We start from the raw sequence: 23,212 nt of genomic DNA on the forward strand, positions 1-23,212 counted from the left end.
TCTTATTCCTACTTTCTTTGAGTCAGCTGGTCTGATTGCAAAGCTAGGGATGTTTTTATTTAAAGCCAGGAGCTTCCCAACATCCTTATGGTTAAGTGGTTTGTAATTTGTATCGACACCATTGCAGACAGGCCCTGAAGAGCAGCATCTTCCTTCTTTGACAGAATTTGTGGTTGCTGTGAAAGGCTACAGGCAGTAGGGAGTAGGCAAGAACCTGAAGAGAAATCGTAGTCTTAGATGTAGTGCTCAGAATAGTCAGGTGGATATTACACAATTCCAGTCTCAGTTTGGAGCTCTTTGGGTGAGGAGAAGAAGGAAGGCTAAAAGGAAAAGAGTGTAAATATGATTCATCTCCATCCTTCACTGTTGTCTTTTTTTCTCTGTGTGGTGTTATGTTTCTTCCTTTACTAAGACGATTTCCATTTTGATTAGCGAATTGTCAGCATCTCAGCATCAGAGATTGAATAAGGAAAAACATAACTAAATATGTTGTGAAGCAATCTGTTGTAAAGTCCACAATTCAGAGCTATTTTAGCCACATGCAAAATTGCTGTTGTTCTGCAATAATGCAACTCTGTGTGCTATCATTAGATTTTCAAAATAAAAATGTCGTTTGACTGTTCAGTTCTGTGGGAGAACTAAGGTTAGATCAGTAGCCTGGGCTATATGTGATCAGAACTCAAGCTAATCAGAAGCCCAGCTAGCATTGGAGGTGGTTTCAGCAGGCATTTCACACTTCATTTTTGTAGCTAATGATTCATACACATGCAGAGGACAGTATGATTGAGGGACTTCCCATTCTGTAGTAGAAGTGACACAGCCTGTCTCCTTTGATGGATAATAAAAATGACTCAAGAGTTGATAAGGCTGACACAGGTTTGTCTTCTTCTTGAGTCTGGAAATATTGGCTGGATTGCTGAATGATCACACAGGAAAAGAAAGAACAGTGTATGTAAGTTCATTAGGACCTATTGAACCAATAAAAGGCTAAAGGTGACAGTTTCCTAGGTCACATCATTACCAGTGATGAAATGTGGTGTCACCATTATGAGACAGAAAGAAAGTCCATGGAGTAGTGACATGTGAATTCCCGACTGAAGAAAAAAATCAAGATGTAGCCCATGGTGGGTAAAGTGATGTGCACTGTTTTTTGGGATGGGAAAGGAGTAATCTTTCTGGATGTTCTGAAACTTGAACAAACCAGGAGTTCTGACTGCTACATCACTGTGCTGACAAAGCTGAATGGTTGAATTTCCAGAGTGAGTCTAGAGAAGAAGACAACCTTTCTCTTGTGACACATAACACCAGGCCCCACATCAGCTTTAAGATGGAGGATCGCACTGGCAGTCTTGGCTGGACTGAGCTACCAAACTAACTGCATAATTTGAGTTTTTTGCCTTATGATTTCCAACTGTTCAAATCAATGACAGAAGAACTGCATGAGCAATATTCTCCAAGAAACAATGTCATAGCAGCTGTGAAACTAATGCTGGTGACTATGTTGAAAAATAGTATTTTGTAGCTGAGAATTTGCTCTATCAGATAGCATTATTGTGCTCCTTGTATCTGTTGTAATTTCCATGGAAACAAATAGGAGACATTACTTTCACGGAGGGAAAGTAATATACTACATATATTTCTTTACTTCATTTGGATTTAAGGAAGTCTGCAATTCTTCTAAGAAATGCAGTCTTACAGGTAGAAAAGTCATTGCTGAGGATGATTGACTCAGTTTGCATTACTGTTCTAAGCTCTGCTGACAGAAGATTTCCTTGCTATGAAAGTTCTCAGGAGATAAGTTTTTAAAAGGTATCTATGAAGAATATGTGCAATTTTTCTTCCATGCTCCCTTTTGTATTGTATCTTCTGCATAAAAGACTGATTTTTTCCCAGAATGAGACTAATGTTAATGCTTGTTTCTTCCTTAGTTAGAGGAAGAGACACATATACTACCCATCCTCTTCAAAAGCAGATTGATTATAGTATAGAACTAATCAGACCTAATATATGAATTATGGCTTCTGTTGGTTATATTTAGTAATTCAAGACAGCTTTTTCTATATTGTACCAAAAGATGGTTACAAAATCATGTACTCTTCAGTGGGTTTTGTAGACAGTGCAATACATGAGCTGAAAAATACCTGAATTCACATGTAGCTTAATGTTTTCCGATGGCTGACACAGATGAAGAAGCTCATGTCCTTTATTAAGTTTATTGTCATTTTGCAAATATATTCCTGATCCAACCATGGAGATGGCAGACTTTTTCTTATTTTAAAGCTACCGTACAACCTAAGTTTTTCTGAGGCACTTAGTGCACAAATTCAATGAACTAATGTTGCAGTGTAGATTCGGGGTGAGTGGGGTGTTTGTTTGTTTATATTTCTGCTGTTGGATACCATTTTCTTGTAGAACCATAGTTTATTGTATAAATTCCAGCTGGCCTTTTGGACGCACAGATTATCATACCTTGCAGCAGTAAGTTCTCCACACAGACTCAGATTAGATTCTTGGGGTGATAACAGAGTCTTGCAGTGCAGCTATGTTGTGACCAGATGTTTATTTTGTGCAATTATATATCATAAAAATGTGAACCCCAGATGGCTAACTGTAGAACTTTTTCTCCTGCAACCATAGTAACCTGAAATCTGTCTTTTCTTATTGTCATTTATGTTACTTTATTAACTTGTTCCATGTTTTTTTCTTTGCATGTTCTGCCTCTATTACAAACACTAAGGAGAACATAACAGAAAGCCATAGGAATCTGAATTGAGGTAAAACAACTGTTTCCAGTATTTTGTGAGTAGTGAAAAATGATGTTCTGGCTATTATCACACCTGATGTGCATTCACTGCAGAGAACAAATCTTTATTTGAATATAGTAGAGCAAAAAATGCCCTTTTATTAATCTGATGTACACTAAATAATTTTGCATTTGTTACATGGATGATAAATATTTGCCAGATAAATTTATAAACACTTCCACGTTTTATAGATTTATACTGTACACAGTCATGCTACACAGCATGCCCTTTCACAAGTATACATACAACTTTCCTCAGTGTACTTAATAAAAACACTTGGTCAAACATTTTGGTAGTTGGCAATCTGACACAGAGGAGTATACTGGAAAGATGAGTTCACAAGTGTACCAGCTGGACTTAAAAGGAAAAATTTGGAACTCCAAAAGAGAGTTTATCAATGCGCACACATGCAAACACATATGTACAATAGTGATGACTGTAAACCAGAGGCCAGGACCATTGCCAAGATCTTGCTGTAAATTAGTGCATGTGAAATTAAACACGTATAAATGGGAATTCAACTTCAAAATACTCCATTACCATATATACAATATCTACTTGTTTTCTTGCATAAAGAAACTGAGAATGTCAGAAATGGTTATGAATTTCTTGATGACATAGGCACGCTAGCACACCCAAACTATTGTATACTAGAAACAGCTTGAAAAATTGTATTCCCAAATGGCAAGGTGAAAGGTTGGTAGGAGAAACTGGGAGGAGGAAATAGCTCACAAAAAAAAAAAAAAAAAAAAAAAAAAAAAAGGGAAGAAAGAAAAATACACTTTTCCCTTCTGTTGTTCAGCATTAGGAGATGCTGACAAGTTTTAAAGAAAATCAATAACCCTACAATGCCAACACTTTACACCAATATGAGAGATCTTCTTTAATGCCTGACTTTTGCAGTATTATACTGCAGAGAAAACAGCTGTCTCAAAAGAAAATGTAGAGTAAAATGACACGTATGTTTGAGACCAAGTAAGGGACATAATTTTGATGTCAAAATGTTAAGCATTTGAGAGCAAAATATCTATTAGTGGAAAGATTTAATGGGAAATTTTACTATCACATTCTTTCAAAAATGGCTGAAATAAGTTGTTTGACAATTAGACATGCACCATTGGATGCTATTAAGAGTACTGTTTTTTGGGGGGAAACCCTGCACTCACAGGGAAAAGCTAGGCTTTTAAAACACGAATAGTTTTATGCATGTTTATTAAAAAGGGCTAGATGAACTCATTTCTCTTACATCAACATAAACTCCCACATGCCAATATACACAATTAAGTATTTAATATGTTCGCTTTTTGAAACAGTGCTGTTTTTGTCTTACTATTAAAGCAGTTAGCTTCCCTATGGCAACTGCACATTTTTAAGTCCTCTGAAAGGAATATTCATGTTCCTCTAGAGGCTTTTTAGTTCTATAGAACATGTGCATAGAAGCAGAAGGCAGAGTGAGAATTCTGAAAACTGGGAAGGAGTAATGCAGTGTATGACAGAGCTTTTGACAGAGCCCTACCCACTCTCACTGCTCTGTGTCAGTGTGTGTGCACATATGCTGCAGTTTTCAGTCTGGATTTATTCAGGTGGTAGCTGGAATTAATTTATACTGCAATGCTATTGTAGTAGATCTCTGGGGATGTTAATCATTAAATGAAAGAAACCCTGGCAATGGCCCTGTTCCAGGCTGGTCAAAGATTGCTGATAACAACAGTAAACAATAGAATAACCACATTTACTATAACGACATCAGGCATGTATGCCAGAACAATGAAAAGCATACAGTACAGGAAGACACAGACATTTTCTCATATGTTACACAGAAGTTAACATGTTAAGATCCCCATTAAGTTTATTAAGACTTTTATTTGAATAAGACAAAACTCAAAGCGCTTAAATATCTGAGAGTTTCTCCTAGTCACTGGAACAAGACCAGTTCCTCTATATGGTGAATTGTCTCGCTGTTTGGCACAGTGTGGCTGGTGGAAGGCTACAGCTAAGTCAAACCTTACTTTTCAGACCATTTCTCCTTCAGTGGCAGAAAGCTAAGAAAAAGGAGTCTGCTAAGTCAAGCTCTTCTGTCAATTTGTCATGAGTAAAACTAACATAAATAAAATATATTTGGCAAAAATCAATGCATTCAGACTGTTTTGCTGGCATTTTCACATTTAAAAACAGTGACCACTATGCTATTTTATTCTCTTTTGAAAGTATATGCAAATGACCTCTTAATTATAGGTTTATCAGGATTCTACACAGACCACTATGTGACCCTTTGCATGAGATATCAATGAATGGGGTTAGAAGGAAAGAGAAATTCATATTATCCAATATTTATTACCTGAGATCACTTTGGAAACTGCAAAAAGGACAAATTCACTAAAGAAAAGACAAACAACTTCTGAGTATAACGTAAGTAACATTTGCATCCAGATCATTTTTTTCCATTCCAAACTGTCAATTGTAAGTATGTAACCAAGTACTCGTAGTTTGAAATTGCATTAATTCATTTTGTCTTCATGGAATAGATCTTCACTTCATTCAAGATCAAACCACTTGATTGTGCCGAACAGCTGTCATGCTGGCTTACACACAGTTTCAACAATCTTGAGCCAACTGGCTCACCAGCTAGGAAGATTCTAGCTTCAGGTTTTGTTTAGTATGTTGGAAATATTTGTGTACTTTTGCATTATTCTTCTCTTTTGCTTACTTTTTCACCTTTCTTCTACATACTGTTCTCCTTTTTCATTTTCCTACTTCAGATCAATCACTCTAATCCTGGACCAAGCAAGGTCCATGTGCTGGACTTCTTCGTCTTTACTTATCCCTGCTATTGATACGTTCCAAACAGGATCTCAGGCTGAACTAAATGCAGACTTAATTATATACTTATGATGTGGCTAAGGTTTAGGACAAGAACCAGCACTGCAAACAGCATAATTTCTAAAGTGATGAGATTTCAGTGCATTAATGTTTAACCAGAATCTCAAAATCGAATCTTATTGTCCTATGGCCCATTTCTTTCACAATGATCATATGGTATGATCTGGATGTTCTTCAGTGTTACATACAGTTGGACAGAATTTGAAGAGTACAGTGCGTAACAAGACAATGTAATTTTTTATCACTGCTCTTGAGGTTCATTCCAGACATGTACAAAGGCTTCAGATTTCAAATAAGATGTAGAGGAAATACAAGGAAGTGGGCACATGTAACTAATGAATGGCACGGAGAAATACAGCCAAAAGCAAATACAATTCTTATGAGGAAAGATAGACTTAAAGTACTGTAAGGATTCTGACTAGTGGAGAAAAGCCACAGATGCTAATCTAAGGCCAGAATTTTATTGTTATCCTGATGAAAAATAATCCTTCTTCCTCTTTTTAAATATATTTAGAAATTTAGAAGACATGTTAAAATAAGATTTAATTATAAAATATTTTATCTTGGACATTTGGACTGTTTATATTGTAAAATAAACTTACTAAAATTCTTGCTATACAATATTTTAATTATCAACATAAAAAAATATGTCCTCTAGTTTTCAGTACTGTTGCTTTTTTAATTTAGTTACTTTAGTCATTTGTTAACAGTAGAAACTCCATCTTGGGTTCATTTTATGGTGTTACAACACACAAGAATTTGTTCAAAACTGAAACTCCTATATTCTGTAAATCAAGCAGTAAACTTTAAATATAATATATGGTCTTGGATGTTTGGGCCATCTTCTACTTACTTTTACAAAATAACTAAGATGACAATTGACAAAATGCAGGGACAGATACTACTACTTCCCACATAGGAGAAAGAAAAAGTCATGAAAAATCTAGTTTATTATACAGACCTTATCTGAAAGCCTAATTTCTTTGGCAATGATTCAGTCACCTAATAAAAGAAGTGAGACATAATTAGAAAAAGCACTGATAAATTTTCCCTTACGATTTACATGAAAGTTATTCTTTGAAAATTAAAAATACAGCTAGGTCATATCTTCACTGAAAGCAAAGCCAGTTTCTGTCATCAGGGGAATGTGCTCCCTTTGTCCACTGTATCTACATTTAAATTTGAATGCTTTAGATTGAATCTACCTAAAGCTGTTTCCCAATGAAGAGGCACTGACACTTTTGTCTAGGCCTCTGGCTTAAAATGTAGAAGTTTTTATTAATAAACTTAGCTATAGAAGGTCAGTATTTTCAGTACCAATGCACTCTGCACAGATTCCTGATTACTGCTGCATGCATTGATAAACATAAGATTCTCAAGTAATTGACTTGCATGGCTGCACTGCTACAAGAGCTCACAGGGCCATGGCCAAATTTAGCATGTGTTTTTTAAGAAATATGACTGCTTACATTTTAAGTATCAAATTATCAATATGGTTTTTATCTTCCTGGAAATGTCATTGAAAGTTTTTGGAGGCAGCGTTGCTGTTTGAAGTGAAATGGTTTTAAATAGCAAAGTATGCAAGCAAATGAATGAGAAATTTAAAATTTTCAGAGTTGATTTTAGATTTCTGCCACTCAACACATCTGTGTTTGGTTTCTGCCATCTGAACTCTCAACTAAGCATTAATAATCTGAAGCCTCTGCACCACCAAACAGGAGACCTGACATTTGTACAAAGAAAAAAGAAACAGAAAATGGCTTTTTCCTGTTACATCAACACCTGGGTTCTTGTGTCAGGAAGTCGAAGTCCTACCAGACCTCCACATACTAGAACAGTAGAAGCAAGGAGAATAGGGATTGCTTTGGTGATACCAACAAGGGAACCAAATATCAAGTTTCCAAGTACAGCTGCGGCTTTGCATAGTGCATTCAAAAAGCCAAAGCCGGTTGCCCTAAAAGAAAACAAACAAACAAACAAACAAACAAACAGGATAAATTTACATGTGCATACAACATTAAAAGCCTTTGAAACAAATCTTGAGTGGAATAAATCAGTATAGGCTCAATATCTTACATAGAAGTAATGCCAACAAGGATTCTGTACCTGGTCTTTTTTTATGTGAAATCTTGTTTCTACTGTGGCAGCACTTTACGGAGACAAATTTATTCCGCCCTCCAGAAATCAAAATGGGGAAATAATGACTTTGTACTTTTACACAACAGCAAAACCTGCAGCTGGAAATTCAGAATATCTAACATGCTGGGTTGGTAGAGAGAAGGTTGGAAGTCTTTCAAGAGCTATTTGGAAGGAGGTTACTAAAACAGAAGGATGAGCATCATGGGGTACTGAATAGAAATGGATTTTTTATAGGTAGTATGCACATTCACTGAATATTTTTTCAGAAGTCCAGTGAGACCTGTAATAATAATGATTGGCTATCTCTTAGGAGCAAAGACCATGAGGCTTTAAAAAAAACCTTGTTTGGGACAGAAGACCCTGAGAATCTTATGAAAAAAGGAGTATGGTATGGGCAACTCGGCAGGGCTTTTGCTTTGTAGAGTGTGATTTTAATAATATTTAGTCTGTAAAAGCATTATGCAAACTGCTATCATTTTAATAAAATGTGTTATAACATGACCGTATGATTCATAGTTGCAAGAATAATCTTATCCTAACAAAAATGTTCTAACGATCATCAGTAGAATGGTAGAATCTCCAACATCTCTCAAATCTCAAGAAGTGAAAGGGAGAAGGAATACAGGGAGCTCACACTGTGCTCACTGGGACAAAATAATAGCACTTAGGAGGATAGAAACTTTGATTTAGAAAACCATGTCTCTACACTGTTAATATTAAGCATTGCTATTAGGAGGAAAAATGCCTCCAGTCTAAACAGAAAATATTAACATAAATACTAGTGGATTGAGTGACTAACTGGTTACCTAGTTATTATACTGAGACACTATGTAAAGAAATGGAAATCCTCTACTCATACGCAGTCTGTACTCCTAGGTAGCATATATGACAAATGTCTGCTACTGCAGACCCTTAAGACCATTCCATAGAATCAACCTGAAGCAGGCAAACTTGCTTCCAACCAAGAGCAAACTTACAACTGAGAAGTTTATCAAGATTCTTTATAGAAATATTCTTTTTTTTTTTTTAATTTTGAAAAAGTAGACCTAGCAAGGGAGAACACTTCCTCAAGCAAACAATGCATGTGTTCACAGTCATCATGTCACTAGTTTGTCTTTTCTTCAACTTCAGAATCATTTAAAGCAACAGTACTTTGTCAAATTCTTGGTTTAGTTAGGAGGATGTTTGCAGAGTAGAATGAAGACATGTAAAGGAAGACTAGTTAATATACTTTCCAGAAGTTTTTATTAATTAACATTTAATACTCATTTGTCTATTTCAGCATGCCAAAGTCAACTTCTTTATTTAAAACATTTCTTAAGGAAGTGAAATCACAAAAGTTTATACTTAGTGTTTGATTGTCAGTCTGTATATTGCAAACTATTTCACATCTCAGGACAAGATACAAGATAGTATGTTTCACTGTGTGATTATAACCATGATATATTCACTAGAACTTTGGCTATATGTCTGCTGTAACAGACAACAGTGTTTTGGTCTCTAAAAAAAAAAAAAGCAGAAGGGTCTCAAATACGTCTTCTGAACAGCGAGAGCCTTTTTTCTTTTTTTTAGATTTGATTAAACTTGCACTACTTACACAATATTTGGTGCCAAAAAAGCTAAATGTGTACCCAGAAGTCATCATCTTCAAACTGACATGCTCTGCTGCAGGGCAGTGCAACCCAGCGAGATCTCTCTGAGAGCACACTACTTTTTAAGTCCTGCATGAGAACTTTCCTGCAAGGGACATGTTTGCAGCAATTCCTTCAAAATGCTTTCCTCAGAGGAGGAATGATTAAGTCTTTTGGGGAAATAGTTCAAAGGAGCACTGGGAGATGTGCTGAAGGAAGTAGTGAAGAACCACACTTCTGGAGTAAGTATACTTTCAAAGCCTATTATCAAGTGTCAATTACAGACACGTTGGTACTGTGGCCACGCAAAGCTCAGTATCAGAAGAGTACCTGGAGGAAGTGGTCCAGAAAGGGGAGAAGCTCCTAACAGGTAAGGATCTCCCAACTGATACATCTCCTAGGGTCACAGAGAGTGGAGATAGATAGGATGGAAAGGATGTGGTAAGTAAGACTTCATAGAATTACAGAATGGCTTGTGTTAGAAGAGACCTCAAATATCATCAAGTTCCAACCAAGACTTTATCACAAGCAGGGAGGAAAAGGTTAAAAACAAAAGAGATAGAGAGATTTGAGTATTAATATTAAAGAAAAATATGAAAATTCTGTAAAAACGTCAGGTCTGGTAGAAAGCTAAGTGTTAGAGAAAAAGAATTTTACCATATGTATTTTATGTCAGATGGTGGGAAAGCAGTGACAAGAAAAACACTGAGCTTCCTTTCACCCAAGCCCCACATAACAAACAGCAAGAATCCAAAGTTAAAAATAGAAGGATTATCCAAGTCTTCAGATTAAAAGAGATTGCTTCTCAGTTGCCATGTATGCTCCTTGTTAGACAAGGTGCTCGTATATCTAAAATAGTTTGAAATCACTTTTCCGTTGCTTATGGAGCACCTCAAAACTTAATTTTCCTGTAATAGAGTTGTACTGAATATGCATAACATGGACATTTGATACCCTTCTTGCCAGAGCTGGTGCTCAACCTACCCATCACTTTACAATAGACTCAGAATAGCATTTTTGTGGGGGTTTATAATACACAAATGTTATGAAAACAAGAGTTTCTGAATGTGCTATTGACGATTTTCTACTGATAAAATATTTTTGGATTTTTTAAAAATCAGTACACAAATGCATATCATTGGCTTACCAATTACAGCATTTAGTAGGCAAATAAAACAAGTTAATGTACCTTCTTCCCTTACAATTGCCTAAGAAATGGCATTGGTGCTACATTTCTTACCTTAAAAACACCACCTTTCAATTTCAGCAAAGTGCAGTTGAACCACATCCACAGGATGGCAGTAGAAAATAGCTGCCAAGCAGTCTACAGTAGATTAATGACTGCTGCTATGACTCAAGTGAATAGAAAACTTCTCTTCTGACAACCAGAACAATAAAAAGTTGGACCTAAGGCATTTGGAGAATAGGGTTTATTTCTCTTGGGATAGATTCTCAGGGCTTCAGAAGAGGAAAAAGCTAAATATAATGATCTGAAGATAGGTGACTTAATTCTTAATCATGACCAAACCCTTATGAACTTCTTTCAGAGGTATTAAAGCAGGCAAAACAGGATGAAATCATTTTATAGCACATCTTGAATTCTAAATATTCCTGGCCATGATTCAAACCCAGATGTCTGGCAGCCTTTACAAAACCTATGAATTGTCAGTTATCTGATGTAATCTGACCTTGATTTACTTTGTGGGAGATACAAGATTTAAATTTATTTATTGCGTCCATTCCTGGACCGGAGTCTTGGCTTATAAAGTTGCTGCTTCCCAAATTAACAAGAAAACATTAAACGTTCATATGAATAATGACTGCATTTTAAAGTGATAGTAATCTCCTACATGTTGCTTTTTCAGAAAATTTTAACTCCCTTCTAGTCATATTTGTATTACGGGCAGAGCTAGGAAATTATGCAATGTTACTTCAAGCCCCTTGGGCACACACGCTACAGCACAATCCATAATTACCTCATCATACAGTATTTTTTTTCCATATCACACTGCCAGTGCACAGAACAAAGACAGCTTGAGGGATAAAACATGAATCACGTAGTGAAGGACACTTGATTTTCCTCACATGTTACCGAAGTTGGAAGGGGCACTGTTGGGTTGGGTCTGTATGATGAATAAGCAGAGTCTCAATGGTAAGGTAGCTGAGCTCTCTCAGGAGAAAGTACACAATCCCTATTTCTGCCACAGAATTCTATATGATCCTAACAAATCATTTAAGCTGACTAAATAGTCATTAGTATGAATTTCACATTTTCTGGCTGCTCAGCTTAGCACCTTCAAGTTTGTCTTGCTGAAGTGCTGAATACTTCTAGCTACAGTGAAAGTTACACTCTGAGCCCATTCCCTCTTCTAAAATGCTAAGTGACAGTAATAACAGGTCCCACAAGTGACAAATCTCGCATCTAAAGTCAGTTTTGGCAGCATTATCTTTCTCCTCAGTGCCACAATTTCTGCATCCTCTCATTTCAAAGTAGCACTATGAAAATACAGAAAGCTTACAACAGAGTAGAAAAGCACTCCATCATCAAAGAGAAGACACTCAACACAAAACTGTTCACAAGATGTTTAATAATTCTACTTTAGAGCAGGACTTCCAGACCTGTGGAACAATATGGTTTGGCTCTCAAGAGGGCTACAACAGACCAAAGACTTTTCAGAATCTGTTGACTGTCAATCCAGAAAAGCACAGGTCATTAAGAAGAGAAGACAAAAGATGAAATAAAAGATGAGACAACCTATGAGATAATACTGAAACTTGACTAATTTGCTTGCTTACTAGAAATTGGCTTATTTATGGCTTCTTGTCACTGGTGTGCTTTAAAATCTGTGCATTAAAAAGTACCTAACACATTAAATAATGTCATATATTAATCTTTAAATACTACTAAGTGTTTTTTAACTGAAAATGTGAAACCTACCTATGGCTAATATTTGTAATATATCTTCCACCTTCTAACACAACTTCTTCATCTGTCTGAAAAACACCTGACATGTTTACAGTCTTGAAGTTTCTTTTTTTAGCCATTGTGAAAATTAACTCAGAGTTTATAAAGAACATACAAGCTAAACTTATGTTACAGTGTCATAAAATATAAAATAATAGAAACATCTAACTTGGAAAAGACCTTCAAGATCATAAGGTCCAACCCTCATCCAGACGTACCAAGTCCCACCACTAAATCATGTCCCTTGAGCATCATGCCTTCATGTCTCTTAAATACTTCCAGGGATGGGGACTCCACCACTTTTCTGGGCAGCCTGTTACAGTGCTTAACCACCTCGTCTGTGAAGAAATTCTTCCTAAAGTTCAATCTAAACCTTCCCTGGCACAACTTCAGGCCATTTCCTTGCGTCCTATCACCTGTCACTTGAGAAAAGAGGCCTACACCCACCTTGCTGCAACCTCCTCTCAGACAGTTGTGGTGAGCAACATCTCTCCTCAGAAGCCTCTTCTTCAGACTTAACAGTCATAATCCCCTCAGCCACTCCTCACAAGTCTTGTTTTCTATCCTTCTCCAACAACACACTTAACAAGAACTTAGGAGAAACAACTGAATTGCTTAATATCCAGATATTATATTTAAAATAAATATAGATACAGATGATTTTGAATGCATATGGAATTCAAATCACTTAAGATTTTGAAGCAACCTTTAAACTGCATTGTGGGCAGATGATGAAGAGGAAACAAAAGCATGTTCTGTGTATCACAAACACAATGTATTTCCAAATTGCTCACCAAATTCTTATCTGTTAGAAAGCCAGTACAGTCTCTTGTAAGTTATTTGGAGTACGATCTGAGAAACACCTTTTGTAAAGGCCTGCATGACACTGGCAAAGCCCCAGTAGCTTGGCAGCTGGCTGGTTTCCAAAGAAGAATTGTGTATGAGGAAAAGCAGGGGTTGCTCAGTCTGGTCTCCTGTGCATGTTAACATGAACTGGCCTCCTTTCACACACTTTTCTTCTAGACCATCTTCCAGCTGCAGTCTACAATTGCTTTGTGATCATTTCATTGGTTGAGAGTAAAGAAAAAGTATGTACTGGAATAGTAAAACAGCAATGCAGTGAGCACCTTTGCCCCAGTTTGAAAAGTCATGGGTAGTAACAGACTTCTGGAATTGCTCATTTCCTTGTAATTCCACTAGGTAGAAAATGGCTGTGATGGAACCAGAAAACTCATCTTCAGTTTATGTCAGCAATGATTTTCCTGGATCAGATAGATGTGGCCTATCAACCTGTTTGCCCTGATAATATGAAGTGATAACTTTCTATCTGATCTGTTGCAAAAAATATCCCAACAATTCGGCTACCAGTGTATTTTTGAATTAGAGTTCTATACAATTATTATTACACATGTAAGATTATTAAAAAAGAAAAACATGGAAAAAATTACTACAATCCCATATCTTGCAGAAACTATTAAAAACAATCACTGGCTACTAATAAAGGTATCCTAGAATAAATACCAGTAACATAGTTCTAATCATTCCTAGCAATGATGAATTATTTTTCTTCCATTAATACCAATGGGTTTTCCAATTATTTTTTTTAATTTCATTTTAAGAAAATGCTTGTGTCTGCTATGTTTAGGAATGCCAACAAAATAACTTATAATTATATTTTATAAAGGATATTCATTAGAATTATACCTTAGTATTTGGCTGATTAAAAAGCTCTTGCAGAAGGAGATTCCCTGAGGTAATAAAACTAGTAGTGTTTACAATTAAATCTTAGTATTTTGGATTCTGAGTAGCCTAGTGTAGTTGTTTTGATGTAACAACAACAATGGACATTAATTTCTTCTATAAAGACAAAGTTCTTTATAAGTAAAGTTCTTTAAAAATAGATATGAAAACATATTCAACGGTTTACAGTTTTTCTTCCTTAAAGGATACTGCCAACATCAGTTACATCGGTGTTGACAAACTCAGGCTTGCCAGTAAGTCACCCAGCATTTATAAAGTTCTGGAAATGTTTTTCACTATATTTGAAACTTCCATTGAGTGACATAAGAAATAGCACAGTGATAAGAGAAGAGACAAGCTGTGATTTGGCAGAAAACTGGAAAGTTTTACCTTTTTTTTTTTTCCCCCAAGGCAAAACAGGGAAAATATCCAAGCCTGTTTGCAGTATTTTCCTTATTAGGTAGTATTTGTTGTGAAAGACATACCAAATAGCTAAATAATCTTTTTTTTTATTATTCTTAAGACAAAATATGATTTTAATCCATCCAAAACATCACTATTGCTGTAAAGGTCATACTTAACTATTTATCTTTACCATACCTGCTGATAGCAAGGTTAAAGGAGACATATCTTTACATACCTTCTGTCTGTAGGATACAGCTCTACAGTAATGACATCAAGAGAGTTCCAGGCTGAGATGGTGAGGCCATTGTAGAGGCACAACATACCTATCATCATGGATTCACTGGTCCCAAACCACAGGAAAAAACAGCTTATGCCAGAGAGAACCATGGAACCACCTATGTATGAGACGGTAAAAAAAGGATTTGAAGTGGAACTGTACTTGAAAGAATGACTTTTCTTTCTTTGTCTAACATTTTATTCCCAGAATGTAGCAAAATAAATGTCTCATATACTTTAGTTAAAAAACTAAAGGAATATCTTTAAGAAGAGAGAATGTCACTTTGTAAGAAAAGCTTTGGGTTTGGGGATTTTTCCTGTTTTAAAGTAAAGTCCATACCTAGCATTGTTAAACGTCCAATTCTATCCATCAGAAGAGCAGACACAATGTTCCCTGGTAACACTGCCAACGTTCCCAGAAAATTAACAAAATAAATCCAGTAGGCACTATAGTCATCATCAAAGGAAATCTGGCATCCTGTCCTGATGTGAAAAAACGTGCAATTTATAAAATCACTGTCAACAAATTTATATTGCTCGAGATCTGTGGAAAGAAGAAAAAAAAGTTTTCAGCTAACAGTTGCCTCCATGTGTACCTTTTGATTAAAAACACTGCAAATTTAGACAACTTTAATGACAACTAGGAGATTTTACTGCTTCATAAAATGGCACAAGTTACCACTGTTAATTTTGATAGCCTTTTACCTTAATAGAAAAATATGCAAAGGTCATAAAGAAGTCATTGGAGACCTTGAATTTGGTCGATTATATCAACATAGTTCAATTCTATTTGGACTACATTTGGTTCAGGCCCTTCTTAACGGGCTGGTCTTGCGTAAAAAGCACAGGATTTCTGCAGGTTTTTATCAATCATCATTGCTGCTGTTCCACAGCCTTGCTTGGTATCAGACCTATGTTTTCCATACTTTTCGAGAGAACCTTTCAGATAAAACAGCCTGTCATGATTATTTTGAGTTCTCTTAGAAGAAAATGTTCATGCAGATTTCAGATTACACTTGTTTTCATTCCTGAGAGGACAGTTTGGTTTTCAGCTCCATTCTGGTCTGAAGAAAATGTACTAAAAATGTATCTGACAAAGTGATGCAATTAGTTCTTTGTTTATCAAACTGTTTCACTAATTGTGAGCTCTGCAATCTCAGCCTAAGCTGAGACTGTTTAAATACTCCTAATTGAAGCACAACTAACCACAGATATTTCTGACTTCAATTTTTTTAATAGTTCTGTGTCTAGCTAATTATTTTGAAAGCTATCAGTCAGAACCTATTAGGATCTATCAGATGGTCACCACTTTACCATGACACTGGTGACATTCTCATGCATTTCTGAATAAGAATGCAGTTGCATTACTACATGCAGTGGTTTAGGCCATTCTTTTTTAAATAACATTTCAGAGGTCTCTCCTTATGTTTCCTCCTTTATTTCTTCTCTTCCCATCAGCCTTAAAATCCTTATTCAAGAGTACATTTCTTCCAGATGAAGAAAGCTGGGCATTGCTTGTCCTGAAGTCTAACTCTGTTGCTAATAAAAGAGTTACAGAAAAGCATTAAAATTGCTGTCTATCTTTGAACACAAGCTTTCTTGGCAAGATTCTGCTTTTACTTATAATGTACAAAAAATGGGGGAAAAAAAACCCACAAAAAAAATCCAACAGCCAAAAAACCACACAAGTTCTAGAATATTTAGTAGATTGGAAATGATGAGATAGTATGAATCCTGAACTCGCTCTCCCATGCTACAGCAGGCAGAATATACTTCCACAAGTCTTTCTAGGCCAGAATAAAATACCTGATTAAAGCAACCTATTTCTCATCTTCAGATTGGATATCTTTAGGAATGCTGAAAATCAAAGAAAAGTTTATTATCTGAGTCAATATTAGGCCTGCAGTATTTCAAACGGAGGTGTGATCCATTCTCTTCTGATACTACTCAGTGAGGCCTGTTGATTTTACAGCTTTGTATTCCCTATAGGAAGGCTTCCTGTATGCCTTATTAGAAATTCAGAATTTATAATCACATCATAACAATTAAATGAGAATACGCAGATGAAGAGCGCAGGTTTTTCATGTAATACCTGTGTTGTAGAAGGTGGTATTCACAAAAGTGCAGTTCCTGAAGTATGTATTCAGGGAAGTTATGTCTTCAAACACACAGTTCTTAAAAAGTGAATCTTCAAAGGTTACTGATTTAAACTTCATCATGACGAACCTGTCCAATACAAATAATTTGTATCAGATTCCCTTCACAGGTTAGAAACAGCAACAGGTCAACTTGAGGCAGTTACACATATTTAACAGGCATCCTTCTAAAAAGTCACACCTCCAGAAACAGTGATTATTTACTGAGACTCAGGAGATGTAATAAATGATTAGTTGACTCTGGAATACTCTCTGTCAGAAAAAGCACTAATAAAGTTCATAGCTGCACCTAGCTGCTGGCCATAACAAGTGAAAGCATTTCTATCGGAATATTTCAGTTATGTCATGACATTTGTGCAACAGTCTTGTAAAAGGAACAGTGCTTGCAATTTAACATTACAGTCATAAATTGGGATCTCAAACACCAGAAACCCAGCCTCTCAGAACAAACAAGCACCTGCTGTTACCAAGGAGCTGGAAAGAAAGCATTTCTGAAAGAACCTTTATTTCTTCAGAAAAATACACTGAGCACTGTGTGAGGCTCAAGTCCAGAATGTACCCATCCAAGATTTTAAAAACGGTTTAGACTGGTTTACCATTATCACAACAATTACGTTGGCATTTCATACAACTAGATATCTAGCTGAAAGAATGGGTTTCCTAGCTCTGTCTGTGAATGTAACTGCAATTATTTTCTGCATAAGACATGCACAAATGTATCGTCAGCAGCTTTTTCTAATTCTGAATACCCTTGTTCCTTCTGACCTTTATTTAACTCTTTCGTTTTTGATCATGACGTTCAATCAAGTTATCAGTAGATAAAGTTAAGGGCAAAGAATCTTACTAGTAGTTATTTCCTAACTAAACTTTACTAGGCTTAAAACAATACTGTAAAACTTTTCCACTGTACACTTAATACTAATATCATGGTAATGAAATTAAAAAAAAAAGAAAGATAGATGTAGTAATTAAGCAGCATCTTTCTAATGTACTTCATTTTACATGGAGGTCTGGAAAAAGATGCAATTAAAGATGTACAGTTTTGCTGGCAGACTTCATTCAAAGTGGCAGCACTTCAAAAAACAATCTTTAACTGTTGTGTTAAAATAGCAAACCCTTCCAAACACAGATCTGATTCTATTCTAATTAAACCTGATGTGATTAGCTAAGTATATGTCTTACTGTAAGTCTAATGGTAGGAACAGCAGCACAGAAAATATGTTACATTTTAAACAATAGGAATTACACTCTCAGCAGAGATGTTTTTGGAATTGTGTATTGACAAGAAAGTATAGCAAGAACTAATTATAATTATCATAGAAGAAGAATTATTAGCTAATGATTCTCTTCCTGTATTGGTCAGAAAAGCAGGTGTTCTCAGCCCATTAGTTTCAATTTCACTTCTCTATCATTTCTCATTTCTGACACTGGTTATAATCGGGTTGGTGTTCAGTATCAACTCATTATCATTTTATATGTAACACTTTCCATTTTAAAAATTAACTTAATATCAGAGGAGATTTTTTAAAAGAGCATTTAGCAATTAGATTAGTCAAACGTAATAGGAAAGACAGATTATATGTCCTACAAGCTCCTGATGCACATATCAAGTTTTGACAGGAAATATGTTGTGACTATATTAAAAATGGAATCACAGTGATCTGAATTCAAACCAAACAGAAATGTAATGAAGTAAAAAGTGAAGTATTACAGTATCTTCCAGCTGAAGGAAACACTGAAATTAAGAATGACAGGAATACAGAAACATTCGTGGATAAAGCATATCAAAAGAGTTCACCCTACTGCTCAAAATAGCTTGTGAATTTCAAATAGCTGTCTGATGCCTATTGAATTTGCACATTTGCAAGTGCTTTTGAATAGATTAGTACTAGACTTAATGTTTTACAGTAATTTATAGTTCAGATTAACAAGATCTTGGTTGACAGAGTACAAAACATCTAAAACTTACTGACTGTAAGTGGTTCTTTGTTGTTAGGAGAACAGATGTCTCTTGGAAAGGAACTGGATGTAATTGTTAGTTTAAAAATGAGATAACAGGTCATTTTTGTCTGCAATGCATAAGCTGTGTCAAAACTTGATTTCTTATTAAAGAAGAAGAAAAGCACTGAATTAATAAAATCAGTATTTTTATTTACTTAGATATATCTTTTCATATGGAAATAATAATTGCTTATCACCATGTTATCCAGGAGACCAATCAAAGGTGGTTTTCTTTATCTCTTAAGAGAAACCAGAAACTTAAAGCAGCTGTGTTTAACTGTCTTCTAAGTTATCTAGTATCCATAAAAGTCTAGCTAGAGCCTTAATAAGTATACATTCAGTTTAAAAGAAAAAAGACATTGCCAAAGTGTTGTCCTCCCATTTTAGAGCTGCTTTGGACTAGTAATTAATTTCTGTTTTCCTGTGCTAAGATCTTATGCTTTGGACTAGTAATTAATTTCTGTTTTCCTGTGCTAAGATCTTATCCTCTCAACGTTTCGCATTTTCAAAGAAGCATCTTAAATCAATACAAGTAAAAAATAGCAACATAAATGAAAGTACATCCTTCCCCTTCTCCCTGCAATGTTGTGACACATGCTGTGTCTGAAAACCTTTGAACCCCACTGTGGAAAGAAAGACTGTTAATGTGAGCTTTCCGGTCCTCTTTTCAGTCTGTTTTCAAGAGGGCAGGGAGCAATGTTGGCTTAAGGGATCCAACACTAAAGTTAGCAAGATGTACACAGGAGCAATTCTCATGTACCAACATACTATTCAAGACTGAATTATGGTAAATTGTATGAGATTGAGAATAGAGACATTAAAAAAAAAAACACACAAAAAACTAAGAAAACTATCAACTACCATTTGATAGGGGAAAATGTTATATTAATCAGACTTCCAAGAATACATGCATTTATTTATTATTAAGACAATCATAAACCTGTCATTGATGTATTCTCCGCTGCTGTGAATTTGATTTTCCAGTGTAAAGTTGAAGACAAAATTTGAAACCTCCTCGTTGCGGAAAAATTTCACCTGGGATGCATACTCATCTGACTGAAGGTGTTTAATGACATCAGGAAACCAGACAGATAAGCCATAGTAGCTGTGAAAAACAGAAAATGCTGTTACGTCCTAGGGCCCGATCCAGCGGGATCACAGTAGGGCTGTGCTCCCAGAGCTATAAGCTGCCATGGTCCCCACATCTTGGCTTTTCTCTGTTCCCATCCCTATCCCTCTATCTGTTTCTGTCCCAAAGGGTGGTGTTACCACTTGTCCTGCTTCTTGCTCGGCAGATGAGAAAGGCTCAGATGCTAGGCCCTGCCCTAACAAAGACTGGAAAGTCCTATGAGCATCCACACATGAAGAATAATGCTCTTCATAAACTGCAGACTGTGGGAGCTGCAAAGATGAATCTTCTTCTAGTGTTTATATTAAATTTTGCCTTTAGATACAAATAGGCAGACTAAGAGCTTCAAAAGGGTGTATAAATTAAGCCTAACTTGAAGACTCCCTGAAAAATAACTTCAAGAATATGAACTTACTTTCAAGTTATGTTCATATTTTTAAAATGTTGAGACAATCACAGTTCTTCTGTGCTTGTCAATTGCCTGTATAAAAATACTGAATGATCTCAACATCAGAAGATGCCAGTGTTCTAAGATAGACATCATCTAAGTCAGGTTTATTACCACGAATAAAGTATACAATAACATTTTTTGTAAAGTTACTGAATAAGGACTTAAAAAAAAAAAAAAAAGTAATCTGAATGACAGAGATTTGCATGCAGATGATTCTTCTGTCAAGTCCATAAACAATGATTCAGGATCTCAACCGCTCCTACCCAAAAGACAGGGTGAACCACACAATTGTGAGCTTGATTGTATTGTCCTTCACTGGGTAGTTGAAGCATCTCATGAAAGTCAACCAAATCTGAAAAGCAGTAGGAAATAAACTCATTTTAAATTGTATTTTGAGTAGTTATGTTTAATAGCACAAGCTTTTTTATTCTGATTTGCTTGCTTCCTCAGTAAATCAGAGAGAGTGGGTGATCTTGTTGATACAGAACTGGTAGCTGTATTTCTGTTACAAGTACACTGTCCTCTGGCTATTACCAGGTGATGTACATTCTATGCCTTTCTGGTTTCTTTTCACTTTGTCCATTAATTCAGTTGTTCTCTGACTGCATAGAACTGCTATCCTTTATGTTGCTTCATTCACTATCTTAAATAAACCAGCTGAAGTATGTCTCAGAAGTGTTTCCTTCTCACCTGTGTAGAACTTTCTTTTAACATTTTCAATAACGTGGACTGTTTTTTTTCTGCTTTTTTTGTTTGCTGGTTTGTTTTTGTTTTTTTAAATTAATGAGTATTCACTCAACTTTCATTTCAAGGTTTGACAATACTGCATAATTTTGATTTTACAAAAAAAAATAATCAATGCGTATCAATCTCAATGCATATGCATTAATCTTTTTAAATTAACTCTAATGGAGTTTTCTTGTAAAATATCTGACATATTAAAAATATATGCATATTGAATTGCTTATAGGGCCTCACTGACATCTATTTACACAAATTATTCATTACTTTACCATTTCTAGGTAAAGACTTTCATCATGTATCACCTCTTCACATGTGTAGATATTAATATGTATTTTCAGTACAAATTATATTGTGGAGATTGAACAAATGTCAGCCGTCACTTCTGTAAAGGCCAATGAAACATTTTTCTCCTCTGAAGTTACAGTGAACACCTGTGATTCATCTGTGCCTTTTCTGGCCCAGGAAACTAGATTATTACACTGATTACTGGCTTTTCTAGTTGCATGGAAAATGCAGGATTGCAGTTATTGCAACCATTAGTTCAAAAGAATTTATTGTGTTTCTGAATGCTAATTATAAAAGATAATTACATAACAAATAGAGATGTTGTTACTTACACCATATAGCTCTGTGCGAATTCTAACAAAACACCTCCTGTACCAAGTTCCAGTATCACTCTCTATTTCTATGAGTTCATCTATCTGCTTTGGAGTTTTAATTCTGTTAACCTAGAAATAGAAACAGAACAGCAAATATTTGCATTTTCTTGAAGCACTGAACTGAATATCAACGAGTGTTAGAAGGTTTTAATAAAGCCAATAAACTAAAAATGAACAGGTATTAAACCAATGTTTAGATTAGGAATGTTTTGGAAATATGAAAGAACACATTTTAATAACAAAGTTAATTATGAAGGGAACTGTACTGGAAAAGCTCTACTTTCAAACCATGCAGGAAATCCTTTTCCTTTGATTGAAACAACATGTTACTGTGAGGTTTTGCTCAAGCTTTGCTGTACTTATGTCTAATGCCATGAAGGATAAAATGTTATTTAAACCTTCAACTAAGCATGCTCAGAGTTTGATATTTTTTTCTGACTTGCCATTAACACATCTCTGAAGGTCTATTGATTAACTATACAGTAATGATACAGAAGCATTTGAAATATCAAGAATTAGTAGTTGAATAGCATTTTTCTTTTATTCTTATTTCCTGGAATAGCAGACAGAGAACTCTCTTTGTATTTCAGATGTAGGCTTTAATTATCCTTTTTTAAGGAGGAAAGAAAAAATTAGGTGAAATGGTCTGGAACTGCGCATGTTATTGCTGTTATTAGCAATCATCTTCTACATCTAAATTGAAATAAGATAAACAAACATAAAGGAAAAATACAGAAATACCAGTGACAGAGAATGTAATGCTGCTTACAATGCTAATTTTATCTTGCATAATGAAGTGTAGGAGAATAAAAATTTTTAATATAGTCTTATCTATTTCTTGATCTAATTAATATACTATAGTTTTATCTTTCATTCCCATAATAGCAAAACACAGTGTATTCATACACAGTTTATTTAAAATAAAGATGAATAGAAAGGATAGAAAGAAAATAAGTAGAATGGGAAAAGTGACAGATAAATGAGAAAGGAAAGAAGGAAAGACCAACAGAAGGGGTATTCAATTTTCGGCTGCTATATCTGGCAACCAAAATAGATCCTGTTTCTTCTTAACAAAACGAGGACACCACCCGCAGATGTATCGAAGTGGACTACAGGGAATCAAAGAATAGTGGTATTAATGGTAAGGTTCTAGTTTTCAGCCTACTGCTTTTTCAGATGTATTATGTTTAAGAAGGACCAGCAGTCTCATCCCATTAATGGAAACAAAACAA

The 23,212-nt window shown here is 35.4% G+C and overlaps 1 protein-coding gene across 2 annotated transcripts in view; it reads right to left on the reverse strand.

Annotated features, from left to right (window-relative positions):
• Positions 1–2,843: 2,843 nt before the first annotated feature.
• The window catches only part of SV2C (synaptic vesicle glycoprotein 2C), a 93,261-nt gene continuing 72,892 nt past the window's right edge, over positions 2,844–23,212 (reverse strand). The window contains exons 7-13 of one of the 2 annotated variants that reach the window (XM_085213553.1): positions 21,939–22,049; positions 20,841–20,929; positions 19,938–20,102; positions 16,933–17,066; positions 15,181–15,384; positions 14,800–14,959; positions 2,844–7,638 (exon numbers count right to left, since the gene is read on the reverse strand). In XM_085213553.1, coding sequence (XP_085069679.1) covers positions 7,455–7,638; positions 14,800–14,959; positions 15,181–15,384; positions 16,933–17,066; positions 19,938–20,102; positions 20,841–20,929; positions 21,939–22,049 — 1,047 coding nt within the window. In that variant the 3' untranslated portion in view covers positions 2,844–7,454. The other variant, XM_085213554.1, reaches the window with a different exon arrangement.

Source organism: Meleagris gallopavo, chromosome Z, assembly GCF_905368555.1.
Source record: "Meleagris gallopavo chromosome Z, MGAL_WU_HG_1.1, whole genome shotgun sequence".
Lineage (NCBI taxonomy): Eukaryota > Metazoa > Chordata > Aves > Galliformes > Phasianidae > Meleagris > Meleagris gallopavo.